Source organism: Hyperolius riggenbachi, chromosome 2, assembly GCF_040937935.1.
Source record: "Hyperolius riggenbachi isolate aHypRig1 chromosome 2, aHypRig1.pri, whole genome shotgun sequence".
NCBI classification, from domain to species: domain Eukaryota; kingdom Metazoa; phylum Chordata; class Amphibia; order Anura; family Hyperoliidae; genus Hyperolius; species Hyperolius riggenbachi.
Window position 1 is genome coordinate 3,317,501 of NC_090647.1, and position 16,731 is coordinate 3,334,231.

The 16,731-nt window shown below is 53.2% G+C and overlaps 1 protein-coding gene across 3 annotated transcripts in view; it reads left to right on the forward strand.

The window, feature by feature from the left end:
* RRP8 (ribosomal RNA processing 8) overlaps positions 1 to 15,987 on the forward strand; it is a 49,787-nt gene extending 33,800 nt beyond the window's left edge. For all 3 annotated transcript variants that reach the window (XM_068263980.1, XM_068263962.1, XM_068263971.1), the window contains exons 2-8: positions 2,104 to 2,214; positions 7,940 to 8,099; positions 8,578 to 9,292; positions 9,767 to 9,896; positions 10,838 to 10,944; positions 15,256 to 15,352; positions 15,823 to 15,987. In XM_068263980.1, the coding sequence (XP_068120081.1) occupies positions 2,116 to 2,214; positions 7,940 to 8,099; positions 8,578 to 9,292; positions 9,767 to 9,896; positions 10,838 to 10,944; positions 15,256 to 15,352; positions 15,823 to 15,936 (1,422 nt within the window). In that variant the 5' untranslated portion in view covers positions 2,104 to 2,115 and the 3' untranslated portion in view covers positions 15,937 to 15,987. The remainder of the gene's footprint in view (positions 1 to 2,103; positions 2,215 to 7,939; positions 8,100 to 8,577; positions 9,293 to 9,766; positions 9,897 to 10,837; positions 10,945 to 15,255; positions 15,353 to 15,822) is intronic.
* Positions 15,988 to 16,731: the final 744 nt, after the last annotated feature.

The following is a 16,731-nucleotide window of genomic DNA, read 5'->3' on the forward strand; positions in this document are numbered from 1 at the left end:
GATATATACACACACACACACACACAGCACACACAGATATACACACACACACAGATATATACACACACACACACACACACACACACACACACAGCACACACAGATATACACACACACAGATATATACACACACACAGACAGACAGACATAGACACACACACACACACACACACACACACACACACACACACACACACACACACACACACACACACACACAGAGACAGACACACACTCTCACACTCACTCTGGCCCCTGTATCACTATATTCACACTTGCTTTGTAATCACAAAGTGCCAAGCGTCTTTCCCTCAGTTAGCTCTTTGCAACGTCCAGCTTCCAGAATCTGCTCCTGAGTTTAGCTTGTCTGCTCTCAGCTGTTATGCTTAGTACACAACGATGCAATGTTCTGTCAGATTAACAGTCGGATCGATTATTTCCGACAGGTCCAATCTGGTTTCCAATCGTTTTTCTGATCACTTCTATACAAAATCGATCAGAAAAACAATCGAGAATCAGGTCAGACCTGTTAGAAATAATCGATTGGACCGTCAATCTGAATGAATATTGCATTGTGTGTACTAAGCATTATAAAGCACAACTAACTTGTATGCTTACAGATCAAGTTAGCCTTGATTTTCGGTAAATCTCCTCTGGGGTTCTCACCAGCGCTGGTGTCTACATGTGTGATCAGCTTCTCTTGCTCCTAGTGTATGTCCAGCAGCAGGAGTCATGTGCACAGCATGCTGGTCCTTGTCACAGTCATACATGTGATGATGGGGCTATGGGCCCTGGTGCTGCCTGTGTGATCAGCTTCTCCTGCTCCTAGTGTATGTCCAGCAGCAGGAGTCATGTGCACAGCATGCTGGTCCTTGTCACAGTCATACATGTGATGATGGGGCTATGGGCCCTGGTGCTGCCTGTGTGATCAGCTTCTCCTGCTCCTAGTGTATGTCCAGCAGCAGGAGTCATGTGCACAGCATGCTGGTCCTTGTCACAGTCATACATGTGATGATGGGGCTATGGGCCCTGGTGCTGCCTGTGTGATCAGTCATACATGTGATGATAGGGCTATGGGCCCTGGTGCTGCCTGTGTGATCAGTCATACATGTGATGATGGGGCTATGGGCCCTGGTGCTGCCTGTGTGATCAGTCATACATGTGATGATGGGGCTATGGGCCCTGGTGCTGCCTGTGTGATCAGTCATACATGTGATGATGGGGCTATGGGCCCTGGTGCTGCCTGTGTGATCAGTCATACATGTGATGATGGGGCTATGGGCCCTGGTGCTGCCTGTGTGATCAGTCATACATGTGATGATGGGGCTATGGGCCCTGGTGCTGCCTGTGTGATCAGTCATACATGTGATGATGGGGCTATGGGCCCTGGTGCTGCCTGTGTGATCAGTCATACATGTGATGATGGGGCTATGGGCCCTGGTGCTGCCTGTGTGATCAGTCATACATGTGATGATGGGGCTATGGGCCCTGGTGCTGCCTGTGTGATCAGTCATACATGTGATGATGGGGCTATGGGCCCTGGTGCTGCCTGTGTGATCAGTCATACATGTGATGATGGGGCTATGGGCCCTGGTGCTGCCTGTGTGATCAGCCATACATGTGATGATGGGGCTATGGGCCCTGGTGCTGCCTGTGTGATCAGCTTCTCCTGCTCCTAGTGTATGTCCAGCAGCAGGAGTCATGTGCACAGCATGCTGGTCCTTGTCACAGTCATACATGTGATGATGGGGCTATGGCAGGAAGGCCCCATTCACACTGGGCTGCTTTTCAGGGGATTTCCAGAGCTCTGCTGGTCGCCAGCGTACCCAGTAACAGAGTGACCTGACTTCCCACCCGGCTGGGAAATATTTCTGGGGAGATCACTGCTTCCGTCTCACTTGCGTTACATTGGCTGCTTTGAAACCCACAGAGAGGTGAGCCAACTAGAAGTCTCCTCCTAAACTGGTTTTGTTTTACACTCTTTGGGCACCTCCATCTACCAATCGCGTGTCAGATCTGTGTGTGTATTGCAGGAAGATTGTCCAGCGTGACCTCTCTTTATCTCGTGTACTTGGTCATTTATCTCGTGTCGTGTTGTTACAGAGCGACGCCGCCATGTTTGACACGTATGAGTGGAATGATAATCTGGAGGCGCAGACGTTGAGCGAGAGTCTGCAGAGCGATCAAAGGAAGGACCCCTCTCAGCAGGATAAGGTGAGGACATGTCCATGGGGGGGGGGGGGGGGGGGGCTATGCCATTCCCGAGACTCCAGCCCAGTAACAGAGGATTGCTGGCTGTGAGGACCTCTTAGCTGCATGCTGGTGAAGGTTGGGTTTGGTCACAGCTGCTTCCATGGGGGGAGGGGTGATCCATGAGTGGGATGTAAGTTGGAGACACTAGCCCGGTAACAGAGGTTTGCTGGCTGTGAGGACCTCTTAGCTGCATGCTGGTGAAGGTTGGGTTTGGTCACAGCTGCTTCCATGGGGGGAGGGGTGATCCATGAGTGGGATGTAAGTTGGAGACACTAGCCCGGTAACAGAGGTTTGCTGGCTGTGAGGACCTCTTAGCTGCATGCTGGTGAAGGTTGGGTTTGGTCACAGCTGCTTCCATGGGGGGAGGGGTGATCCATGAGTGGGATGTAAGGTGGAGACTCCAGCCCGGTAACAGAGGATTGCTGGCTGTGAGGACCTCTTAGCTGCATGCTGGTGAAGGTTGGGTTTGGTCACAGCTGTGTCCATGGGGGGAGGGGTGATCCATGAGTGGGATGTAAGTTGGAGACTCCAGCCCAGTAACAGAGGTTTGCTGGCTGTGAGGACCTCTTAGCTGCATGCTGGTGAAGGTTGGGTTTGGTCACAGCTGCTTCCATGGGGGGAGGGGTGATCTGTGAGTGGGATGTAAGGTGGAGACACTAGCCCGGTAACAGAGGATTGCTGGCTGTGAGGACCTCTTAGCTGCTGGCTGGTGAAGGTTGGGTTTGGTCACAGCTGCTTCCATGGGGTGGAGGGGTGATCCATGAGTGGGATGTAAGTTGGAGACACTAGCCCGGTAACAGAGGATTGCTGGCTGTGAGGACCTCTTAGCTGCATGCTGGTGAAGGTTGGGTTTGGTCACAGCTGTGGCCATGGGGGGAGGGGTGATCCATGAGTGGGATGTAAGGTGGAGACACTAGCCCGGTAACAGAGGATTGCTGGCTGTGAGGACCTCTTAGCTGCATGCTGGTGAAGGTTGGGTTTGGTCACAGCTGCGGCCATGGGGGGGAGGGGTGATCCGTGAGTGGGATGTAAGGTGGAGACACTAGCCCGGTAACAGAGGATTGCTGGCTGTGAGGACCTCTTAGCTCAGGCACGGGCAAACTTGGCCCTCCAGCTGTTAAGGAGCTACATGTCCCACAATGCATTGCAGGAGTCTGACAGCCACAGTCATGACTCATAAAGGCAAATGCATTGTGGGACTTGTAGTTCCGTAACAGCTGGAGGGCCGAGTTTGCCCATGCCTGTCTTAGCTGCATGCTGGTGAAGGTTGGGTTTGGTCACAGCTGCTTCCATGGGGGGAGGGGTGATCCATGAGTGGGATGTAAGTTGGAGACTCTAGCCCGGTAACAGAGGTTTGCTGGCTGTGAGGACCTCTTAGCTGCATGCTGGAGAAGGTTGGGTTTGGTCACAGCTGCGGCCATGGGGGGAGGGGTGATCTGTGAGTGGGATGTAAGGTGGAGACACTAGCCCGGTAACAGAGGATTGCTGGCTGTGAGGACCTCTTAGCTGCATGCTGGTGAAGGTTGGGTTTGGTCACAGCTGCGGCCATGGGGGGAGGGGTGATCTGTGAGTGGGATGTAAGGTGGAGACACTAGCCCGGTAACAGAGGATTGCTGGCTGTGAGGACCTCTTAGCTGCATGCTGGTGAAGGTTGGGTTTGGTCACAGCTGTGTCCATGGGTGGAGGGGTGATCCATGAGTGGGATGTAAGTTGGAGACACTAGCCCGGTAACAGAGGTTTGCTGGCTGTGAGGACCTCTTAGCTGCATGCTGGTGACGGTTGGGTTTGGTCACAGCTGCTTCCATGGGGGGAGGGGTGATCCATGAGTGGGATGTAAGTTGGAGACTCCATTCCGGTAACAGAGGTTTTCTGGCTGTGAGGACCTCTTAGCTGCATGCTGGTGAAGGTTGGGTTTGGTCACAGCTGTGTCCATGGGGGGAGGGGTGATCCATGAGTGGGATGTAAGTTGGAGACTCCAGCCCGGTAACAGAGGATTGCTGGCTGTGAGGACCTCTTAGCTGCATGCTGGTGAAGGTTAGGTTTGGTCACAGCTGCGGCAATGGGTGGAGGGGTGATCCATGAGTGGGATGTAAGTTGGAGACTCTAGCCCGGTAACAGAGGATTGCTGGCTGTGAGGACCTCTTAGCCCAGGCATGGGGGCAAACTTGGCCCTCCAGCTGTTAAGGAGCTACAAGTCCCACAATGCAGTGCAGGAGTCTGACAGCCACAGTCATGACTCATAAAGGCAAATGCATTGTGGGACTTGTAGTTCCGTAACAGCTGGAGGGCCGAGTTTGCCCATGCCTGTCTTAGCTGCATGCTGGTGAAGGTTAGGTTTGGTCACAGCTGCTTCCATGGGGGGAGGGGTGATCCATGAGTGGGATGTAAGGTGGAGACACTAGCCCGGTAACAGAGGTTTGCTGGCTGTGAGGACCTCTTAGCTGCATGCTGGTGAAGGTTGGGTTTGGTCACAGCTGTGTCCATGGGGGGAGGGGTGATCCATGAGTGGGATGTAAGGTGGAGACACTAGCCCGGTAACAGAGGATTGCTGGCTGTGAGGATCTCTTAGCTGCTGGCTGGTGAAGGTTGGGTTTGGTCACAGCTGTGTCCATGGGGGGAGGGGTGATCCATGAGTGGGATGTAAGGTGGAGACACTAGCCCGGTAACAGAGGATTGCTGGCTGTGAGGATCTCTTAGCTGCTGGCTGGTGAAGGTTGGGTTTGGTCACAGCTGTGGCCATGGGGGGAGGGGTGATCCATGAGTGGGATGTAAGTTGGAGACACTAGCCCGGTAACAGAGGATTGCTGGCTGTGAGGACCTCTTAGCTGCATGCTGGAGAAGGTTGGGTTTGGTCACAGCTGCGGCCATTGGGGGGAGGGGGTGATCCATGAGTGGGATGTAAGTTGGAGACACTAGCCCGGTAACAGAGGATTGCTGGCTGTGAGGACCTCTTAGCTGCATGCTGGAGAAGGTTGGGTTTGGTCACAGCTGTGTCCATGGGGGGAGGGGTGATCCATGAGTGGGATGTAAGTTGGAGACACTAGCCCGGTAACAGAGGATTGCTGGCTGTGAGGACCTCTTAGCTGCTGGCTGGTGAAGGTTGGGTTTGGTCACAGCTGCGGCCATTGGGGGGAGGGGGTGATCCATGAGTGGGATGTAAGTTGGAGACTCTAGCCCGGTAACAGAGGTTTGCTGGCTGTGAGGACCTCTTAGCTGCTGGCTGGTGAAGGTTGGGTTTGGTCACAGCTGCGTCCATGGGGGGAGGGGTGATCCATGAGTGGGATGTAAGGTGGAGACTCCAGCCCGGTAACAGGGGTTTGCTGGCTGTGAGGACCTCTTAGCTGCATGCTGGTGAAGGTTAGGTTTGGTCACAGCTGCGTCCATGGGGGGAGGGGTGATCCATGAGTGGGATGTAAGGTGGAGACTCCAGCCCGGTAACAGAGGTTTGCTGGCTGTGAGAACCTCTTAGCTGCATGCTGGTGAAGGTTGGGTTTGGTCACAGCTGTGTCCATGGGGGGAGGGGTGATCCATGAGTGGGATGTAAGTTGGAGACACTAGCCCGGTAACAGAGGATTGCTGGCTGTGAGGACCTCTTAGCTGCATGCTGGTGAAGGTTAGGTTTGGTCACAGCTGTGTCCATGGGGGGAGGGGTGATCCATGAGTGGGATGTAAGTTGGAGACTCTAGCCCGGTAACAGAGGTTTGCTGGCTGTGAGGACCTCTTAGCTGCTGGCTGGTGAAGGTTGGGTTTGGTCACCGCTGCGTCTATGGGGGGGGAGGGGGTGATCCATGAGTGGCATGATGGGTGCGTTATCAGGCATAGGCTCACTCGTTGGGTATTGATGTGTTTGCAGCATTAGGCTCTTCTATTCATTTCCATGTGGTGAGCAGCTGGAGGAGGGATGGGTGACACTGGTGCACATGGCAGGGGCCTGGAGCTCTGCCACCGCCCGGAACCCCCGAATCTCCATGACACACCAAGAGGAGGAGCTCAGGGGAGCCTCGGTACTGCCACCACCAGGGGATTGACCTACACTGCCTCTATTTAATGCAAAACACACACGAGAAGAAAATGCGCACTCCTAGCCAGCAATCTACCGTGTTATAGTGTCCACAGACAGCCCATCAGCCAAGCATGTGTAATGGTAACACCCGTGTCTGCAGTACCATACCTAGCAGGAATTGCATAACTTCAGCAGCGTTCAGGTGAGAGGGTGCGGTCGGACATAATCAGACCTGATTGGCTGATGGGCTGTTTGTGGACCATATAAAACGGCGGATTGCTGGCTGGGAGTGCGCATTTGCTTCTCTTGTTACTGTTCACACACAGCATCTTAATGGGGTGAGAGGAGGACGACTTCAGCACCTGAGTGGTGGCTTCCAGCAGTGAAGACTTCTCTACACTGAAATGCTTCACCTCACATTCTATCAGCAATTTAACGCTCCTCCTACACGAGTCTCATATTGCTGACAAACCTCTCCACAATCGATCTCCCCCTGATTTCCAGATATCCCCCAAACTTTGCTCTGCCCACAGCCACCTTCTGTCCTTCACTGGCAGCCAATTACCCTGAGGATCCATTCCACACTCCTAACTGCAGCCTACAAAGCTCTCCACAGTCCATCTCTTCCATACATCTCCTAACTAGTCTCCAGCTACCATCCATCAACCACAACCTCTGCTCCGCACACATCTTCTCTCCTTCACTGGCTGCCAATTACACCGAGGATCCATTCCACACTCCCAACTGTAGCCTACACGAAAGGAAGACACGGCACTCAAGAGCTGTGTGCAGCAACAAGCTGTATTGAAGCAGGCAGTACACTACATGTTTCGGGCGGAGCCCTTCATCACCTGATGAAGGGCTCCGCCCGAAACATGTAGTGTACTGCCTGCTTCAATACAGCTTGTTGCTGCACACAGCTCTTGAGTGCCGTGTCTTCCTTTCGTGTTTGCCTGTTTGTTTGCAGGTGTGGTGGACCTGCATGACACTGAGCACCGGCTGGCCGACTTATTGTTGGTTATTCCCGAGGTGAGGTGATCTCTTTGTTTCAACTGTAGCCTACAAAGCTCTCCACAGTCCATCTCCACCATACATCTCACTAGTCTCCAGATACCACCCAACCACAACCTCTGCTCCACACACATCTTCTCTCCTTCACTGGCTGCCAATTACACCGAGGATCCATTCCACACTCCCAACTGTAGCCTACAAAGCTCTCCACAGTCCATCTCCACCATACATCTCCTCACTAGTCTCCAGAGATACCACCCAACCACAACCTCTGCTCTTCACACATCTTCTGTCCTTCACTGGCTGCCAATTACCCCGAGGATCCATTCCACACTACCAACTGTAGCCTACAAAGCTCTCCACAGTCCATCTCCACCATACATCTCCTCACTAGTCTCCAGAGATACCACCCAACCACAACCTCTGCTCTTCACACATCTTCTGTCCTTCACTGGCTGCCAATTACCCCGAGGATCCATTCCACACTCCCAACTGTAGCCTACAAAGCTCTCGACAGTCCATCTGCTCCATACATCTCCTCACTAGTCTCCAGATACCACCCAACCTCTGCTCTACATTTGTATTATATAAAAAAGGGAACTCTCTTAATTTTGTCTGTAAGACCCCTTTTCCGGATGCCTTACCGTAACCTCCCATCATGTCACCTCCTAGGGTGCCTCCAGCAGGCGGAAGAGACTGAAGAGGAATCGCCAACTTCTGGAGGTTCTGCGCACCCTGAAGTCAGCGAGTGCCCAAAACCCAGACCTTCAGCCTCCGCCGGACCTTCAGCCTCCTGCCCAGCCCCGCCCTCCGGGAAAGAAGAAGACAGCAGGTGAGTGCTCAGAACTGCAGCCCCCTGCCCAGTCCTGCCCTCCGGGAATGAAGCAGACAGCAGGTGAGACATTGGGGTAGATGCACGAAACCACGGCACAGACAGTGCACAGCAATATTACCGTTCCTTCCGTCTGCAGTACTGCGAGTTACATTATTAGCATGACCAATGCTACGAGTACATGCGTTATGATGTCAGAGGCAGAAGTGTTCTTCTGGGGCATATGGTCAATGGAGTGAGGGGAGTGTACTGGAGAAGCTACAGTGGAACATAGTTTGGGAGAAGGGATAATACAATAGAATAGTCCATGGAGTGAGATGGGTGTAGTGGAGACGATGGAAGTCCATGGCTTAGTCTTGACACAGCAGAAGGGTTGGAATTATTTTTGAGTGCAATACCTTCAGAGGGAGAGTCCATGGATTTGAGGAGCGGTGGGATTGGTGGAAAATAATCCGCATTTGCTCTTTTTACCCTCTAGATCTCATTGCTGAAGAGTCTTCCCCCGCTGAATCTCCACACCCCAACACAGAGAAGCATCTGAATCGCCAGCAATGGAAAAACAAAATGAAGAACAAGAGAAAAAACCGCAACAAGTTCAAGGGCAGTCCAGAGAAGCCAAACCATAAAACAGAAAGCCAAAAGGACAAAGACGCCAGTAATGATGGAGGGGTGATGGATAAGCCTCAATCCAAACAGACCACAAACCATGGAGGCAAGTCAAAGAGAACCATGTCAGAAAGAGGACTAGAAGGTGAGGATGTGGAGGAGATTGGCACTGGAGAACAGAAGGTCCAGAGGAAGGAGAAGACAACAGAGACCCTTGTGTCGCCCCAGGAGAGGGCGAGACTGCAGAAGCTAAAGAAGCTTTTACGGAGAAAAGGAACGGTCAGCACAGAACTCGCATCAGCTGCTGAGGAACCCGAAGAAACGTCAGCCAGCCAGGAGTCTTCTCCTCTGGAGGTCCAGGCTACTGACCGCTCTACATCTCTGCGCACTCGGATGGAGCAGCAGCTGAGCTCTGCTCGCTTCCGATATATTAATGAACAGCTGTACACCTCAAATAGTCAGGAGGCTATACATCTCTTCCAGAGTGACCCTGAAGCCTTCAGCATCTACCACAACGGCTTCTCCCAACAGGTCCAGCGGTGGCCTGTCAACCCCATCACAGAGATCATCAAGTACATCAAGAACAGGTGAGCATGAGCAGCTGGGTGGTGAAGATTAGGTCTGGGGCGATCAGGAGGAAGATGTCAGATTCTCAGTGATGACTCCTCTACTCAGATCAAACGAGTCAGGTGTTTTATGGTGCTGGCCGCCTGGGATGGCTGCCACTGTAGCACTAGGGCTATAGTCTGCGGCCTGTGCACAGGGTAACTCTGGTGCCGCTATGAGGAGGGCTTGGTCACACTATTGTGGACACTTGGGGGGGTTGCTAGGGGAACCTATGAAGAATGCTAGGACGCATTATTGGGGGGAGGGGGGCTGGAGTACCCCGGGAGGCTGTGACACTTTAGTAGACACTGGGAGGGGGGCAGAGACACTGTGGAGGACACAAGGGGTGGGCTAAGGGCCCCGAGGGTCTGGGGCACACTATGGGAAGCCTGAGGAACACTGGGGACCTGGGGTTGAGGTGAGCGGTGTCACTGATTGGTTGTTCTCTCTTTTAGGCCTGCCTCTCTGGTGGTAGCTGATTTTGGCTGTGGAGATGCCCAGTTGGCGCGCAGTGTGCGGAATACCGTCCATTCCTTTGATCTGGTGGCTCTGAACAATCGTGTCACCGTCTGTGATATGGCAGAGGTAGGAGGAGTCATCTGTATTCACTGCCTGGAGGACACCCCATTAAGCTTACACTGTGCAGGACACTTCCCCAGAGCTTACACTGTGCAGGAAGACACCCCCAGAGCTTACACTGTGCAGGAGGACACGCCCCCAGAGCTTACACTGTGCAGGAGGACACGCCCCCAGAGCTTACACTGTGCAGGAGGACACGCCCCCAGAGCTTACACTGTGCAGGAAGACACCCCCAGATCTTACACTGTGCAGGAGGACACGCCCCCAGAGCTTACACTGCAGGAGGACACGCCCCCAGAGCTTACACTGTGCAGGAGGACACGCCCCCAGAGCTTACACTGTGCAGGAGGACACGCCCCCAGAGCTTACACTGTGCAGGAAGACACCCCCAGATCTTACACTGTGCAGGAGGACACGCCCCCAGAGCTTACACTGCAGGAGGACACGCCCCCAGAGCTTACACTGTGCAGGAGGACATGCCCCCAGAGCTTACACTGTGCAGGAGGACACGCCCCCAGAGCTTACACTGTGCAGGAGGACACGCCCCCAGAGCTTACACTGTGCAGGAGGACACGCCCCCAGAGCTTACACTGTGCAGGAGGACACGCCCCCAGAGCTTACACTGTGCAGGAGGACACGCCCCCAGAGCTTACACTGTGCAGGAGGACACGCCCCCAGAGCTTACACTGTGCAGGAGGACACGCCCCCAGAGCTTACACTGTGCAGGAGGACACGCCCCCAGAGCTTACACTGTGCAGGAGGACACGCCCCTGTAAGGTACAATGACCTCTGATGTAAGCAGTTTAGTTTTTCATATAGTTAGACGGGATGTGGAAGTTTTGTGGCAGCTGGAGGGTGTGACTGTCCCCGCCCTCTCCATGCCCCGCCCTCATCTGTAGAGCGCAGTGACGTTCGCATTTTCTCAGATATCTCTCGTCCCTCTCCAGGTACCACTAAAAGACGCGGCAGTCGACATTGCAGTTTTCTGTCTCTCTCTGATGGGGAAGAATCTCAACGACTTCTTACAAGAAGCAAATCGAGTTCTGAAGCCAGCGTAAGTCTGTCTCCTGCCTGATAGTGACAGTCTCCTCCCACTATTCATTCTGTACTGGAGGGTGGGGTGACTGGTGTCCTGGTGAGATGGCTACTGGTGGGTGTGAAAAAAAACCACATATATCCATGTACATCGCCTCTAGTTAGGGCATTAAATAAGTTATTAAGGAAAGGGAGGTGCTGAAGGGGGTGTGGCTAGAAACAGCTTAAATCTATTAACCCTTCGCACTCTCGCATGCAAATGTTCAAACAAATGCATTCACAGATTCACTCATCCAGGGGTGGAGTTTAGGGTGCCAGAGCTTTTGTGCCTATAGGCTCCAGAGCTGTAGATCTGGCCCTGGGTGTGTATGCTGCCAATCTCATGGCATGTGTGGGGAAATCTGCTGCCAATCTCATGGCATGTGTGGGGAAATCTGCTGCCAATCTCATGGCATGTGTGGGGAAATCTGCTGCCAATCTCATGGCATGTGTGGGAAAATCTGCTGCCAATCTCATGGCATGTGTGGGGAAATCTGCTGCCAATAAGATTGCATTTGTGGGGAAATCTTCTGCGTATCTGATTGCATTTTGTGGTCGGCCAGCCCCTTACCATTTGGTCTGGAAAAAAAAGGCCCTCCATGCCAACGAAGTTGGACAGCACACTGCTAAGGTCTTGCATATTTGGCCCCACCCATGGCCACGCCCACATGCTGTTGTGATCATCCTCTTTTTTGGAAATCAAAATATGGTCACCCTACCATGCGTCATGTAACGTAATGTATCCATGTGCACCATGCACATACACCAGCATAAGCTGTGTGCATGCCGACAAAAAAACCACATACAGCTTATGCTGGTGTATGTGCATGGTGCGCATGGATACATTACGTTAGCACACAGCTTATGCTGGTGTATGTGCATGGTGCGCATGGATACATTACGTTAGCACACAGCTTATGCTGGTGTATGTGCATGGTGCACATGGACACATAACGTTAGCTCCCTTGTGCGATTGGTAAGATGCACTGTCTTTCCCAGGAGAGGAAGTTAGGATGTGTGCTCCTAATCCATTGATAGGTTTGATGCAATGAATGTGTTTGCATGTCTGCACTATGCATGTTACAGGGCCAGCGTTAGGACACCTATGTTTACCTGGGTACTTCTGCGCAGTATAGGTGACTAAGCATAAGAATGCATTCTTCTGTGAACTAAGACCCCGGCTTGTAACTTAGCTGTAGGGATAACAGTTGTGCCTGGATGAGTGAATCTGTGAATGCATTTGTTTGAACATTTGCATGCGAGAGTGCGAAGGGTTAATAGATTTTTGCTGTTTTCTGGCCACACCCCCTTCAGCACCTCCCTTTCCTTAATAATTTATTTAATGTCCTAACTAGAGGCGATGTGCCTGGATATATGTATGTTTATTCTTGTCAATGACCCCTGTGGCTAGGGTCTAATTCAGTGCACTCCCTCCTTCCCCTGTATGTGTTTGTCAGCATGCAGACAGCTTATGCTGGTGTATGCGCATGGTGCACATGGACACATAACGTTAGCTCCCTTGTGCGATTGGTAAGATGCACTGTCTTTCCCAGGAGAGGAAGTTAGGATGTGTGCTCCTAATCCATTGATAGGTTTGATGCAATGAATGTGTTTGCATGTCTGCACTATGCATGTTACAGGGCCAGAGTTAGGACACCTATGTTTACCTGGGTACTTCTGCACAGTATAGGTGACTAAGCATAAGAATGCATTTTTCTGTGAACTAAAACCCTGGCTTTTAATTTAGCTGTAGGGATAACAGTTGTGCCTGGATGAGTGAATCTGTGAATGCATTTGTTTGAACATTTGCATGCGAGAGTGCGAAGGGTTAATAGATTTTTGCTGTTTTCTGGCCACACCCCCTTCAACACCTCCCTTTCGTTAATAACTTATTTAATGTCCTAGCTAGAGGCGATGTGCCTGGATATATGTATTTTTTCACAGAGGTGCCAAGCGTGTATTGGACTTGCATTTGTGTGATACTCCCTTTGTTGAATGCCTGATGAAGCGGGATTGTGCCCGTGAAACGCGTTGCGATATTATTCGTGGAGTATGTGAAAATTTGTCTTTTTCTCAAGTAACAGCATCTTTTATCCTTTTGGCGCCTCTGTGCATCTATTGGTCTGGAGAGATGATTGCTTGTAGGTGTGGTTACCTGTCTGCTGGAGAGATTATTGCTGGTGGGTGTGGTTACCTGGAGATGATTGCTGGTGGGTGTGGTTACCTGGAGAGATTATTGCTTGTGGGTGTGGTTACCTGTCTGCTGGAGAGATGATTGCTGGTGGGTGTGGTTACCTGGAGATGATTGCTGGTGGGTGTGGTTACCTGGAGAGATTATTGCTTGTGGGTGTGGTTACCTGTCTCCTGGAGAGATGATTGCTGGTGGGTGGGGTTACCTGGAGAGATGATTGTTGGTGGGTGGGGTTACCTGTCTCCTGGAGAGATGATTGCTGGTGGGTGGGGTTACCTGGAGAGATGATTGCTGGTGGGTGTGGTTACCTGTCTCCTGGAGAGATGATTGCTGGTGGGTGGGGTTACTTGTCTCCTGGAGAGATGATTGCTGGTGGGTGTGGTTACCTGTCTCCTGGAGAGATTATTGCTGGTGGGTGGGGTTACCTGTCTCCTGGAGTGATGATTGCTGGTGGGTGTGGTTACCTGGAGAGATGATTGCTGGTGGGTGGGGTTACCTGTCTCCTGGTGAGATGGTTGGCATGGTCTCCTGGAGAGATGATTGCTGGTGGGTGGGGTTACCTGTCTCCTGGAGAGATGATTGCTGGTGGGTGTGGTTACCTGTCTCCTGGAGAGATGATTGGCATGGTCTCCTGGAGAGATGATTGCTGGTGGGTGGGGTTACCTGTCTCCTGGAGAGACGATTGCTGGTGGGTGTGGTTACCTGTCTCCTGGAGAGATGATTGGCATGGTCTCCTGGAGAGATGATTGCTGGTGGGTGGGGTTACCTGTCTCCTGGAGAGATGATTGCTGGTGGGTGTGGTTACCTGGAGAGATGGTTGCTGGTGGGTGGGGTTACCTGTCTCCTGGAGAGATGATTGCTGGTGGGTGGGGTTACCTGTCTCCTGGAGAGATGATTGCTGGTGGGTGGGGTTACCTGGAGAGATGATTGCTGGTGGGTGGGGTTACCTGTCTCCTGGAGAGATGATTGCTGGTGAATGGGGTTACCTGTCTCCTAGAGAGATGGTTGGCATGGTCTCTTGGAGAGATAATTGCTGGTGGGTGGGGTGATCAGTCTCCTGGTGAGATGGTTGCTGGTTGGAACGATCTCCAGGTGAGATGGTTACAGGCAATCCATACACCTGTTCCTTATAATTATATTATTGAATTGCTGTCACCAAGCTGGATCTGTGCACATTGTCTGGGTGTCGCCAAGCCAGCCTGGGTTATGAAATATTACCGTAAATATGCTATTGTTGTATGCGGGATCAGCAATGCTGAAATATTGACAAATACATTCATGACCAACTTTCCCCCCAGAATGCCAGGGGAGGGTCAAATGAAGAGGGGACTGGACTTGGAATCCCGCCTGTGCAGCAGGATGACCAGCAGGGGGCGTGTGAAGCAGGCTGGCCGGCAGGGGCCGTGTGCAGCAGGATGACCGGCGGGGGGGCCGTGTGCAGCAGGATGACCGGCGGGGGGCGTGTGCAGCAGGATGACTGGCGGGGGGCGTGTGCAGCAGGATGACTGGCGGGGGGTGTGTGCAGCAGGATGAACGGGCGGGGGGGGCGTGTGCAGCAGGATGACCGGCGGGGGGGGGGCGTGTGCAGCAGGCTGGCCGGCAGGGGGGGCGGCGTGTGCAGCAGGCTGGCCGGCAGGGGGGGCGGCGTGTGCAGCAGGCTGGCCGGCAGGGGGGGCGGCGTGTGCAGCAGGCTGGCCGGCAGGGGGGGCGGCGTGTGCAGCAGGCTGGCCGGCAGGGGGGGCGGCGTGTGCAGCAGGCTGGCCGGCAGGGGGGGCGGCGTGTGCAGCAGGCTGGCCGGCAGGGGGGGCGCGTGTGCAGCAGGCTGGTGGGGGGGGGGGGGGGTGCAGCAGGCTGGCCGGCGGGGGGGGGCATGTGCAGCAGATTGGCCAGCAGGGAGCGTGTGAAGCAGTCTGGCGGGGGGAGGGGGGTGTGTGAAGCAGTCTGGCTGCGGCGGGGGGGTGCAGAAGGCTGGCCAGCAGGGGGCATGTGAAGCAGTCTGGCCAGCATGGGGGAGTGTGACGTTTTCTTTCTGTGGGGTTTTGGGGCTGGTGGGATTGGAAGTGTCCTATTGAGGTGTCTGAGATGTTTTCCATCGTTTAGGGGCGTGCTGCTCATCGCAGAGGTCAGCAGTCGATTTGATGACATCAGACAGTTCCTGTCGGCGATGTCGCATCTGGGGTTTAAGAACGTCAGTAAGGTAAGAGATGGTCTTGCATGGGCATCGGTCCTGTACTGCAGCATGGTACACACGGCGGGCGGTCAGTGCTGCCCTCTGCTGAGCTGCTGAACACATTGCGCCTCCTGTAATGCTGTGAGGGGGCATCTGAGTTATTGACCTAACTGTATATAATATGGGAGGATATTACACTATGACGATGGTAGGATTAGATTGTGAGCTCCTCTGAGGACAGTCAGTGACATTACTATGTACTCTATATAGCACTGACATCTTCTGCAGCACTTTAGAGTACATAGTAATGTCACTGCCTGTCCTCAGAGGAGCTCACAATCTAATCCTGTCATAATCCTTAGGGGCTGGACTATGTACTGCAGCTCTGTCAGAATCCTTGGGGGCGGGACTATGTACTGCAGCTCTGTCAGAATCCTTGGGGGCGGGACTATGTACTGCAGCTCTGTCGGTAACCGCCTCTTATTCCTCCCCTGCAGAATACAGAGAACAGTCACTTCTACATGTTTGAGTTTAGTAAAGCCGGATCGGCTCGTGACGCCTCCAGACATCCTGGCCTCCAGCTCCGACCGTGTCTCTACAAGAAGAGGTGACAGCCGGGAGAGGGGACCTTCAAGCAGCCAAATAAATATTTTATATAACAATGCTAAGTGTCTTCATTATGTGTACATCAGGGGCACATCTGTGTATATAGCAGCATGACTCTGCCCTGCCAGAGCTCCAGGGATGACAAGTGTGTGGACTCCAGTGTGAGGGGGAGGTGTCAGTCCAGCAGCATACCACCACAGCAGTGCATGTGTACAGGCTGCAGATGATGCTGGCATCCTGTGTGAGGGGGAGGAGTCAGACCAGCAGCATTCCACCACAGTAGTGCAAGTGTACAGGCTGCAGATGATGCCGGCATCCTTTGTGAGGGGGAGGAGTCAGACCAGCAGGATACCACCACAACAGTGTACGTGTATAGGCTGCAGATGTGAGGGGGAAGGTGTAAGACAGGCAGCATACCACCACAGCAGTGCATGTGTACAGGCTGCAGATGTGAGGGGGGAGGTGTCAGACCAGCAGCATACCACCACAGCAGTGCAAGTGTACAGGCTGCAGATGATGCCGGCATCCTGTGTGAGGGGGAGGAGTCAGACCAGCAGGATACCACCACAACAGTGTACGTGTACAGGCTGCAGATGTGAGGGGGAAGGTGTCAGACCAGCAGCATACCACCACAGCAGTGCAAGTGTACAGGCTGCAGATGATGCCGGCATCCTGTGTGAGGGGGAGGAGTCAGACCAGCAGGATACCACCACAGCAGTGTATGTGTACAGGCTGCAGATAATGTGAGGGGGAGGTGTCAGACCAGCAGCATACCACCACAGCAGTGTATGTGTACAGGC